Below are 12,218 nucleotides of genomic sequence, written 5' to 3'. Positions count from 1 at the left end.
CATCCTCTTCCATGAGCTGTTGCAACCGCGCCGAAAATTCAAAGCGTTTGACTTTGTCATCGGGTGTCAGGGCTTGTAGCAATTGTAAACGGTAAGGCTTCTGCTTTAGCCTTTTCCGTAAGATTTTCCAAACAGTCGGCTTTGGTACGTTTGGCTCCCTGTTTGCTTTATTCGTCGACTTCCGCGGGCTACGCGTGATACTTGCCCGCACGCGTTCAACCGTTTCTTCGCTCACTGCAGGCCGACCCGTTGATTTCCGCTTACAGAGGCATCCAGAAGCTTTAAACTGCGCGTACCATCGCCGAATGGAGTTAGCAGTTGGTGGATCTTTGTTGAACTTCGTCCTGAAGTGTCGTTGCACTGTTATGACTGACTGATGTGAGTGCATTTCTAGCACAACATACGCCTTCTCGGCTCCTGTTACCATTTTGTCTCACTGAGCTCTCGAGCGCTCTGGCGGCAGAAACCTGAAGTGCGGCTTCAGCCGAACAAAACTGAGTTTTTCTACGTATCTGTAGTGTGTCGTGACCATATGTCAATGAATGGAGCTACAGTGAATTTATGAAATCGCTTCAATCATTTGTAATAGCCCTGTACAGATTGCTACTGTAGGTAAATATAAGGAGTATGTCGAAAGTAATGCAAAAATTGGTGTTGTACTCACATTACGGACGACAGCAGTACAAATGACTGTCCAGAGCATCCAGATTTGTGTTTTTCTTGGTTTTGCTAAATCGCTTAGGGCACCGCTTTGATGACTTTGTCACCTATGGGGCGTAAAACCTCAACATTCATTTTTTCTTCCTGTACCGATATCTAATGGAAGAGAAGTTAGGAGCAGACATCCAGTCTCCTACCCCTGTAGTGTCTCGGACTAGAAGAGGTCCACAGTAACTGCTGCCTGTCGTTAAGAGGCGACTAAAAGGACTCAAGCTTCCACGTTGATGTCTTGCGTATTATCAGGAAATGGCTGAATATCAGTTCACATGGCAACCTCTCCCTTAATCTTTTCGGGTAATTATTAGGTTGGTGCATAGCGTTTGTCCATCAGTTTAATAAACAAGAGATACACATAACATAAAATTTTTATGGTTGCCTCTGCTTCCGTCACCCCTCTTTCCAACTCGAACACAAGAATATGTCGGAAGGAGGATATAAGATGAACATCAACAAAAGCAAAACGAGGATAATGGAATGTAGTCGAATTAAGTCGGGTGATGCTGAGGGAATTAGATTAGGAAATGGGACAGTTAAAGTAGTAAAGGAGTTTTGCTATTTGGGGAGCAAAATAACTGATGATAGTCGAAGTAGAGAGTATATAAAATTTAGACTGGCAATAGCAAGGAAAGCGTTTCTGAAGAAGAGAAATTTGTTGACATCGAGTATAGATTTAAGTATCAGGAAGTCGTTTCTGAAAGTATTTGTATGGAGTGTAGCCATGTATGGAAGTGAAACATGGACGATAAATAGTTTGGACAAGAAGAGAATAGAAGCTTTCGAAATGTGGTGCTACAGAAGAATGCTTAAGATTATATGGGTAGATCACGTAACTAATGAGGAAGTACTGAATAGGATTGGGGAGAAGAGGAGTTTGTGGCACAACTTGACTAGAAGAAGGGATCGGTTGGTAGGACATGTTCTGAGGCATCAAGGGATCACCAATTTAGTATTGGAGCGCAGCGTGGGGGGTAAAAATCGTAGAGGGAGACCAAGAGATGAATACGCTAAGCAGATTCAGAAGGATGTAGGTTGCAGTAGGTACTGGGAGATGAAGAAGCTGGCACAGGATAGAGTAGCATGGTGGGCTGCATCAAACCAGCCTCAGGACTGAAGACAACAACAACAACAACAACAACATGGGATCAGAGTTCGTTCCAAAGGTAACAAATGTAAACGCCAAATTTTACAAGGGCACACCGCACCGTTTGCGAAACGATGTGCGAAGAAGGTGGAGACCAAAAGAATGTGCCAATGGCTTCCTTCTTCATCATGATAACGCGCAGTGCAACATCTCACTTTTGATTCGCATGTTTCTGGGAGGGAAAAGTGTTCTTGTATGTCCACATCCGCTGTACTCACCAAATGTAACACCAGATTTAACACAATGCTTTAAGGAAAACGATTTGACACCATTCCTGATATGGATGGGGCCACGACAGACCAGTTGAACGTGGTTCCAAAAGAAGCGTTCCGGATATGGCTCCAGTCATGGATTCAACTTTTGGATAAGTGCATTGCTGGCCAAGGACAGTACTTCGTAGGAGATCAGGTCACATCCTATTTAAGCTTGTTACTTTGCATCCGATAAAGTTATTCACCATATTTTTTGACGACACCTTGCCCACATCATATCTCTTGGAGCAGCTGTCTCCAAGCTTCCTCCTTCTGGGGTACTTCGGTGCCCACAATCCTTCGTGGGCCAGCAAAAACACATACAGCAGGGGCCAACTAAGAGAGCAATAATTTTCAGGACTCGAAGTATGTCTTGTTAACACTGAAACTTAAATTTCAATACAGCACACGTAGTGCACTCAGCCATAGATACTAATCGGTAGCCCGAGCATACCACCGTTGATTCAGTGGAACATCACTGACTTGTGCGCCAGTGCGTTCTCTCTCTCTCTCTCTCTCTCTCTCTCTCTCTCTCTCTCTCTCTCTCTCTCTCTCTAACGCGCGCGCGTGTGCGTGAGAATGCTTACACCTGCAATTCTTCAAATGAAAAAATGAAATCGGAGAACATGCTCGTGGTCATTACAACTACACGTCTTCTCGTGTCGAGAAAATTATTTTTTGATGAGAACTGTGAAATGGTATGCACACAGCAAGTAATATTGATACTGGCCTCGACACGCATCCCAATGTCTGTGCTGTCGCAACCAAAGCAGCAAAATTTGACCGGAGAAACGAGAGTAGGGATTTCAGTTTCGCCGTGACGTTAGAGGAGACACATGTTGAGCTGTACGAAGTGCATTGCAGCGCAACCTATGAAAATCCAAAGTAGTTACAAGCAGCAGTGCTTGCGTTTAGCACCGCTGAATCAAACTCCTTTTTTCGTTCGTGTTAATGAGATTCTTAACGAACTGCTAGCAATGCTACGGTGAAAATCACGTTGCTGTAAAGACGGTATGGCACATTAAATAATGAATGTTCCTATGCTGAGAATATCTAAAACAGACTGCAAACTCCGAGGACAGAGGGGTTAATCGCATTCATTCGTGTGAAAAGCGGCTGCTTTTAATCGAACTGCCCCATTGCTCGTAACACATAGGTTTGCCGTTGATAAATATAAATAAAATAGTTAACTTCGCCAGTCAAATGAAATCTGTGCCCCAGAAATAATGAATCAAGTGACAAGAAAGTTTCTTTTTACGAATAATAATCTTCCGCCAAGTTGTCACAGTGAGAGCAATAGAAACTGCTTAAGTTCATGTTGGCCCTGCAATTGTGTAAATTAGTTATTTCTCGAGTAACTATTTTAAGCCCCGTCAAAAAAGCACATTGTATGTTTATCCACTACCCGCGGAGTGTTTTTGCTCAGGTCCATTTTTGCATTATCTAGTCAAGGAGGCAAGTAAAGCCATAGACAAAAATTGTCAGTTCACAAAACAAGATTAGCGTAAGATAGTTTTATCAGGTGGGAAAGTGAGGACTACAGCGTTTGGGGACTTCCGGAATATAACGCTGTTTGCTGGGACAAACTGATCTGCAACTGGTTCTCGTTTGTACTCCTTCAACGATCATTTCAAAAAAGAGAAAAAAAAATGCAATAAATTGCTTTCTCTAATGGAACAATCCAGCCCGTAGTAGCGATATCTTGCAGGGATGGGTTGCTATTCCCTAACCCGAAAATTTGTATTGTTGGAAAAAAAGTTTCATCACATCAGAAACTAATGGAGCTCTTCAGTAATTTACAGTTTGACAAAACCAGCTTCCCTGTGGATGAAAAAATTGTCTCTGTGGACCACGTGCTTAGTCGCCCAAGCAGACTGTTTAAGAAATAATGCTGCTTTCAAGCGTTATTTATTGACTAAACAAACACTGTTTTTTGCCTTGTTTCGCAATCGTATTATTAATGCTATTGCACGACCTAGGTTTCCGGTTATAAGCCCATTTTCAAGTACATTACAAATTCCCAAAGATGATAATGAACAGTTAAGCATGATGACAAAGCGAAGATAATCATCTCAACTTCTTAAGGTATCGAAGTTCCCGTCAGTGACCATTTTTAATAAATTATATACATTTACGCAATTCAGCAGTTAGACTACAATGTAGTTGTTAAAAAAAGGTCATTGACGTAATTGTACATTAAGCTATGGATCGACACCTTAAGAAGTTGAGTTGATTATCTTTGCCTTGTCATCATGTTTACATGTGCCTTATCATATTTTGGGAATCAAACTTAGGTTGTGCAGTAACATCAATAATAAAAGTGTGAAACAAGGAAAAAAAGTGTTCAGTTAATTTACAATGTTTCACCAAAAACCCACAGTTGATTCAATTAAAATCATTATTTATGGCATTTTTTTCGCTGCTTTGTTAGTCTACCGTCATCTCTGATCATAAGGGCTGTCACGCAGCGTAGCTTTTATTTTCGCAAGATAGTCTTTTCCTGATATTTCTACCTCTGTTAACACCCCTCATGGTTATTGGGCTCAGATGTAGTTCGGTATGAATCAGAGCTAGTCTAAAGTAGTGGAAAATACTCAGCAAATTTTGAAGTTTCATTTTTGTGCAACTTCTATGCATGTGACTGTCATTTTTTGACACTTCGGTGTCGACAAAACTACTTTAGTTTTCTTTTTATTAAGCTGGTTTGTCTGTGATAACCAAGGTTACAATCTTTCTCTTATTGGCAAAATTTCAAATGGAATAAAAGCTAAGAGCAACACACACACACACACACACACACACACACACACACACACACACACACACACACACACACCAACTAACTCTCTGTTGCTAATATAAGGTTCTAAAAGTAAGACTAAATATCCTGCTCAAATATGCTGCTGAGCCCGTTCTAGGAAGCCTGTCCTCTACGACAGCAAACATCTTAAAAACTCTAAATATCAGAATAAGTTTCTTCACAAACAAAATCTCTAACATCAGGCAATTCATCATATAGGTAGTTTAATCATACCCATAAGAAATTTGGTATATTCAAACTAGTAAGTGAATCCTGCCCACAGTACTACATTGGTCAGAGAGGCAGAAGCTTGGAGATAATATTTAAGGAGCACCTCAGTGAAGTTCGGACAAACAACTAGAGTAAGTGATTTTTGCTGCTCACATTGCTGAAGAGAGACATCGTGTAGAAAGCAATCGAAACAACCCACACACCACTGTATAAACAAAGGCTAATAATAAGAACATCCTTGAAGAAACAGAAATATTCACAAATAAAAACATATCATCACAAAACTTTTTGGTGACCAAAGTGAATTAACTAAAAATGCTTTCTTAAAAAAAAGCTTCTAAAAGCTATTGTCTCTTACGACACAACAATAAATTCCGCCAGTAGTTAATACAAATAAATGCCTCGCGTATTTCTAACAAATTATGTATGTAACTTTCGTTCAGTATAAAGGGTACTTTTTATTGAAAAACATTGTCACATGTATTTTTGAAGAATTACTACGTGTACTTGTCTTCTGCTGCACATAGATTATTTATCTATTATTGCCAAAAACGTAATGATTAGAATGTTACCTTCTACCTCATCTGACACCTGCTGCAAAAATGTGTATCTTTGCTTAGTAGCATCTTTTTATATTATCAGTACCTATAAAACACTAGAAGTGTATTTGAAATCGGATTGTTCGGTGTATAAAAAGTTAATCTTGACCCACATTTTAATCTATGTTTTACTGATAGTGTTTTATGACTCTGAGATACGTTTACCATATTACTGCGTGTGACAAGGAAAATAACGAAAACACAACTTTTGGAAGCTACCAAGACAAGTTCGCAATGCGTACTGGTGCTAAACAACCATTATTCACTTTCAATGTTTCATTTATCTTCATTGAGTGTATGGATATTTATCTGTCAATAAAGCAAGCAAAACAACCGATGTTTCATTAACAGTCCATCTAGAAATGCAGCAGTTTGTTGATGTTTCGGTAATGCCATGGATCAGCAAAATGCGGTGAACGAAAACATCTTAAAATTAGTGGTTGGTAGCAAATCTTAAAACATAGACTTCTCTTAATTTAATTTCTTTTACAGCAAGAAAGTTCGATTAACTAAAAAGAAATCTAATACAAGCAGGTTTCCTCGACGCTTAACTTACGTTAAGTATCTATCACAAAGCAAAATTTTACAGCTTTTTATTCCGGCTAAAGCTTCGTGTAAAGTGAACTGTAGCGACGCATTTCCGTAATTCTTTATAAGACAGAACTGTCTTCCGCGCGGTATCTGCTGTGTACAAAGAAGTGTTGGTTCGGAATAAAGTGTATTCTCAAAGTGAACTAATGACAGAAATAGCTTTTATATTATTCTTGTTCATTTGCTAAATAACTTCATATTAAGAATTCAAACTTTTGTTTACCGTTGTTTGATTTAGGACAACAAAGTTCAGCCTACTAGTTATTGGAACCAAAATTATCAAAAATAAAGTTTACGTCACGGTGGGGATTAGTAACATGCACGTGCTGTGGGAGGCACAAGTGCCGTACGGACAGCCTGCTAGTTGCCCGTGGCAGTGGGATTTTTGCATTGGAAATGACATGCACCCAGGCGGTCCATCGTCCGTGCACTGCCTCCGGCCATCTCAGGTGCAATTAGCTGCCATCTGCATGCGTCCGCCGAGCCACTGTGATTGCGTTAACTCCGTCCTCTACCGTCGCCCTAGATTCCGAGCCCTTCGGATGTCCTTTCCGTTCCCTTCTAGCTAGGGCCGACCCTAACCCTTCCCCCCTTTTTTAACTCCACCACCGTTTTTTCATTAGAGGGCTTTCGCTTTGAATATTCATGAGTGCGCTCTGCTGCCATCGCGTGGCCGCTCTTAGTATCAACATTCTGTACAGGCGGCTGGCGCGCTCGCGCGTGTGTCGGAGGAAGATGGGAGAGGACCCTGCTGCGAAACCGAAAGGGTCGAAGGAAACCAATAGAAAGAAGGGGAAAAAAGAAGAGATTCATATTGAGGGGGGAGACTACAACGCGTCAGCAGAATTTCCGCGAAAGGACCGGATTGTGTCAGTACACACCCCACTACAGAAGCGGCAAAAAGAAATCAATCACGTAGCAGTGAGCTGTCTTACCGATCGTGTGTGCCCACATAGTTCCGCCGGTGGGCGGCAGGTGGCAGCATCAACCTCGTACCTGTGCTTCCGAGCGGCGACGCCAGAGGGCTCAGCGGGCAGTCACGTTGTTCTGCGTTGTGTGGGTGATGCGGACTGCTGCTCGCTCGTGGTGTCGTACCGGAAGAATTGCAGAAAGAAAAACGAGCGCCGGCCCAACGAAAATATTCCGGAGAGACAGCATTTACTGGAAGTGGAAGCACAAAATCCAAGTAGCTGACGCCTTGTAACTCTCCCGTGGTTAATAGAACTCGGCAGTCGCGCTTTCGCCGAATCTGAATGTAACTTTATATGATAGAGGTGCGTAATAGCTGTACTTTTTGTTTCCTGCATATACTTACCATTCTTTAACCCCTTTAAATTGCTCCTAACGTTTGTAACCGTTGCAGTTAATACTTTTAACAAGCGAAGTTTTCGTTCCTTTGGCCAGAAATAGCAATAAAGTTCAAAGGACGCTTCCGTGTGCCGTGCCCACCCCATTGCGAGAAAATAAAGTTCAACGTCTCTATTCACACGTAATAAAAAGTCCAGCAAACCAAGCAAGTAGCGACGTACAGGATACTGCCGCACCGCCACAACAGATCTGACGTCACCTGTTTAAAATAGAATCTCAGCTGTCGTTTCCGTCCACCACGTAGTACTGGCCCTACGCGACCGTCTGTGACAGTCTTCAGTCGTCGGTCTTCAGTGGATTTGCCAGTGAAGCTATAGCGACACGACCGCTGATAACTAACACGCAGTGAAGCGAAATTGGACAATCGGGCAGAATTCCAAAGCCTCTTTTAGTCTGTACCTGATACTGCTCCACTTAGTCGGTGATAAAAGAAGTGCAAAATTATTTCCATCGCGCGATTTCTTCTATAAATTCGTTTTGTCGCTTGTCTCCTGTTTGACTCTACGAGTTTACGCAGTAACATTTTAATAAGAAGTGTGTGTGTGTGTGTGTGTGTGTGTGTGTGTGTGTAATCATCGCTCACGAGTAAATCCTGGTACATGGTACATTAAGAAGTTTTCATATCAGCGCTGGACGTAATCAGCACATGATATTCGTACATACTTGTCCTACTACTTATTTCCAAACGCCTACTTATTTTAGGTAACGCTAAGGATTTGTCGCGCGACATACCTAAGTATCCACCGCAGTCGCTTCCGGGAAACAAGTGGGAACACTGCGGATAACGGATATGTGTTACGAGGAAGTTCTGCCTACAGCAAAACGCATGAAATGCCTAGAATCAAGCTTCAGCGTTACTAGGCGCACACAACCCGTCCTTCGTGGTAATTATGTTCGTCTACTTTTCCCGTTGCGAGTCTTCATGAAACATTGCACAGAAACATTGTTTCACCTACGCTCCATAAATTATTCTACTCTGCGCGATCTGAGTTTTGGGTTAAAAGTAAATTGCCTGATGAATAAAAACAGTATTTAGCTGTTTTTCTTGTGTGTAATGGTAATGTTTTAAAAAGTTTGAAATGATCGTGTGTGGTATACTACTGAATGTTGGAGGATAGCACCACCTGCAAGATACGGGGTTAGTCCGACAGCTCGCACGATGTGCCTTATACGATTGGCATCGCTGCTCTATGTACACTCGGCAGTATACAAAGGGAACAATCGTTTCAGTTTTCTCGCCTGATTGCAGTCTGCCAAAGGAATGTGGTTGAATGATAGTGGAAACAATAACGAAATTTTGCTCTACGAACTAATGCAAATTACAATATCTCTGCGTCATTTCTCCCGTTAAGTTTTATCCCAGCTTCTTCCCTCTTTCATCCCTTCGTCGTTCACTCGTATCACTTAAGACATACAGCGAGGAAGGATTGGCAGCTCGATGACGTGAAGACTACTCTCGTCCAGTCATCTACTCATATAATACAATAACACAGTAACTGATTCAGAGCACAGAATAATCTTTGTTTCGTATGGAGACCAAGAAAACTTAGAGGTATAAAGATGAAAGTGGCTTCCTTGTCGATGACGCCCTCTGTCAAAGGCAGCAGGATTATTCGCATTCCTTTGAAGCAGTTTAATTCGGGTGGATACATTTAAGAACACACTGGTAAATTAGCAATATCTCAGATCATCTGACGTGATCTGAGGCATCATTAAGGCTGAGGGACATTTGATAGTCTGTGGCATTGTTACAAACAGGGTACGTGTAAACTGTAAAATAATCAAAATGGTCATGAAACCGAGGGGTTCCCACATAAATTGTCCTTTACTTTGCTTCATTCTGAAAACCATCTTAGCATTTCGAATACAGCAAAGAAGTCCCTCCCTTCTCTCTCTCTCTCTCTCTCTCTCTCTCTCTCTCTCTCTCTCTCTCTCTCTCTCTCTTTTTCTGGTACGCGTTACGTGGTTTAACACCGCCGGCGGAATTTCAAGTCACCTTTCCGTTTTACGAGTGACGTAATTGAAATATGACATTCAAATGGTGACAAACCGAAAACCCGACGATATGAAATCATTTCTAGGATCTAGTTACTAGACACCATGGTTGTTGCAAAACTGTCCAGTAGTTCGTGGCACCCTTCCTTAAAATGATTTGGTAAATTGGCAGATCAACAAATTCACAGAATATTACAGAGCACAGCAGATGAAGTTTCTTGAAACTTTCAGAAATATCTGTTGCACTGACTTCTGCGCGGTAGTGGGGACTGGCAGTGGAAGGTACGGTGGTGGTCCTGTACTTCCTGCTGGAACTACCTTGTTTGTCTTTGACTACTGAAGTTAAGAGCTACAGTTATGTCAGTCACAAAGAGTAAATAAAATCCGACAGAAATTATAAAACGTATGGAGTGTGGTATGCTTTAGCTTCCATCTGCGTTGAGGAGAGACTTTTCAGTCTTGTGTTAATTGTAAAATGCCAAGTAATGGTACGGCCAGCACTTGAAAAACATTAGTTTGATATGTAGCCTGATAGGGAAGCGCAAGGTGGACGATAAACAGTAGAGTCACGAGAAAATAACCTTCTGAAATAGGCTGTAATAGAAGAAAGCTGCAGATTAGATGTATAGATCAGGTAACTGATAAGCAGGAAATTGATAGGGTAGAACGTAGAATAGAGAATCGGTTTTCTGGAAAAATGGCTAACGGCTTATCCTGAGGGCATGAAGAAATAGTTAATTTGGTAATGGAGAAGGGTATGGAGGGCTAGAAGTTACAGAGGCAGAACGAAGCTAAGGTGGTTCAAATGGATGAAGGGGGCAATGGTGACTCAGAGACGAAACTGTTCGCAAAATATTGACTGTCGTAGAAAGCTGCATCCAATCAGTCTTCGGGCTGCTGACGAGAGAGTAGAACAAAAGGAGAATCTGTGTTTTGGATGCCCTTAGACGGTGTCAGAGCTCTTCTCTAACTTATCATCGCAAGTAATTGCTACAAGAGATACAAGTGAACAAAGCGTAATGCGCGCCAGCCATTGCAGATGGCTTTTACCCAAGCCTAGGGAATCCCCCCGCCCACCGTTGTCTCGTAGTTAGCGGGGCGTGACTCCTCGTAAGTTACTCTTCCACCATAGTCCGCGGTACTGGGATGGGGGGGGGGGGGGGGTGAGACCTTGTTGGCCTAGGCGTCTTCGGCGGCAGCGGCCACTGTGTTGTTCCGCGTCCGCAAGGCGGCGCGGCCGGCGCTCTGGCGGCTGGCGGCGGGCGCCCACCGCGGCCTGCCAAGAATTCGTCCGAATTAGCTCCCGCTCTGCCAGCCCGCGCCAGGGCCCGCTCACCGCCGCCGCCGGCCATTGTTCCGCGTCGCCCCACCTCCCCCGTCTGTGGCTGTCGAAGGGCGTCCGTTCTCCGAGAAAAACGTGCCACCAAAGGGAAGATCCGTGCAACTCTAACTGGTCGCATTTACTGACCTTCCAGGGACGTGTTTCGGTGTAATGGTTCTCCATCATCAGGTCGATATACAGGGTGTTACAAAAAGGTAAGGCCAAAGTTTCAGGAAACATTTCTCACACACAAATAAAGAAAAGATGTATATGGACATGTATCCGGAAACGCATAATTTCCATGTTAGAGCTCATTTTAGTTTCGTCAGTATGTACTGTACTTCCTCGATTCACCGCCAGTTGGCCCAATTGGAGGAAGGTAATGTTGACTTCGGTGCTTATGTTGACATGCGACTCATTGCTCTACGGTACTAGCATCAAGCACATCAGTACGTAGCATCAACAGGTTAGTGTTCATCACGAACGTGGTTTTGCGGTCAGTGCAACGTATACAAATGCGAAGTTGGCAGATGCCCATTTGATGTATGGATTAGCACGGGGCAATAGCCGTGGCGCGGTACGTTTGTATCGAGACAGATTTCCAGAACGAAGGTGTCCCGACAGGAAGACGTTCGAAGCAATTGATCGGCGTCTTAGGGAGCACGGAACATTCCAGCCAATGACTCGCGACTGGGGAAGACCTAGAACGACGAGGACACCTGCAATGGACGAGGGAATTCTTCGTGCAGTTGACGATAACCTTAATGTCGGCGTCAGAGAAGTTGCTGCTATACAAGGTAACGTTGACCACGTCACTGTATGGAGAGTGATACGGGAGAACCAGTTGTTTACGTACCATGTACAGCGTGTGCAGGCACTATCAGCAGCTGATTGGCCTCCACGGGTACACTTCTGCGAATGGTTCATCCGACAATGTGTCAATCCTCATTTCAGTGCAAATGTTCTCTTTACGGATGAGGCTTCATTCCAACGTGATCAAATTGTAAATTTTCACAATCAACATGTGTGGGCTGACGATAATCCGCACGCAATTGTGCAATCACGTCAGCAACACAGATTTTCTGTGAACGTTTGGGCAGGCATTGTTGGTGATGTCTTGATTGGGCCCCATGTTCTTCCACCTACGCTCAATGGAGCACGTTACCATGATTTCATACGGATACTCTACCTGTGCTGCTAG

General features: G+C 43.0%; 1 protein-coding gene across 23 annotated transcripts in view; it reads left to right on the top strand.

The window, feature by feature from the left end:
• The window catches only part of LOC124619503 (CUGBP Elav-like family member 2), a 1,137,606-nt gene that overhangs the window by 712,349 nt on the left and 413,039 nt on the right, over window positions 1-12,218 (top strand). Inside the window, exon 1 of one of the 23 annotated variants that reach the window (XM_047145948.1) lies at window positions 7,393-7,607. The exons of the other annotated variants lie outside the window; for them this stretch is intronic. Within the exon in view, the coding sequence (XP_047001904.1) occupies window positions 7,599-7,607 (9 nt within the window). The 5' untranslated portion in view covers window positions 7,393-7,598. Of the gene's footprint in view, window positions 1-7,392; window positions 7,608-12,218 lie in introns of those variants that run through there. 23 annotated transcript variants of the gene reach the window in all.

This window comes from Schistocerca americana, chromosome 6, assembly GCF_021461395.2.
Source record: "Schistocerca americana isolate TAMUIC-IGC-003095 chromosome 6, iqSchAmer2.1, whole genome shotgun sequence".
Lineage (NCBI taxonomy): Eukaryota > Metazoa > Arthropoda > Insecta > Orthoptera > Acrididae > Schistocerca > Schistocerca americana.
Note: the sequence above shows the minus strand (reverse complement) of the source record. Positions and strands in the feature narration are given on the sequence as shown.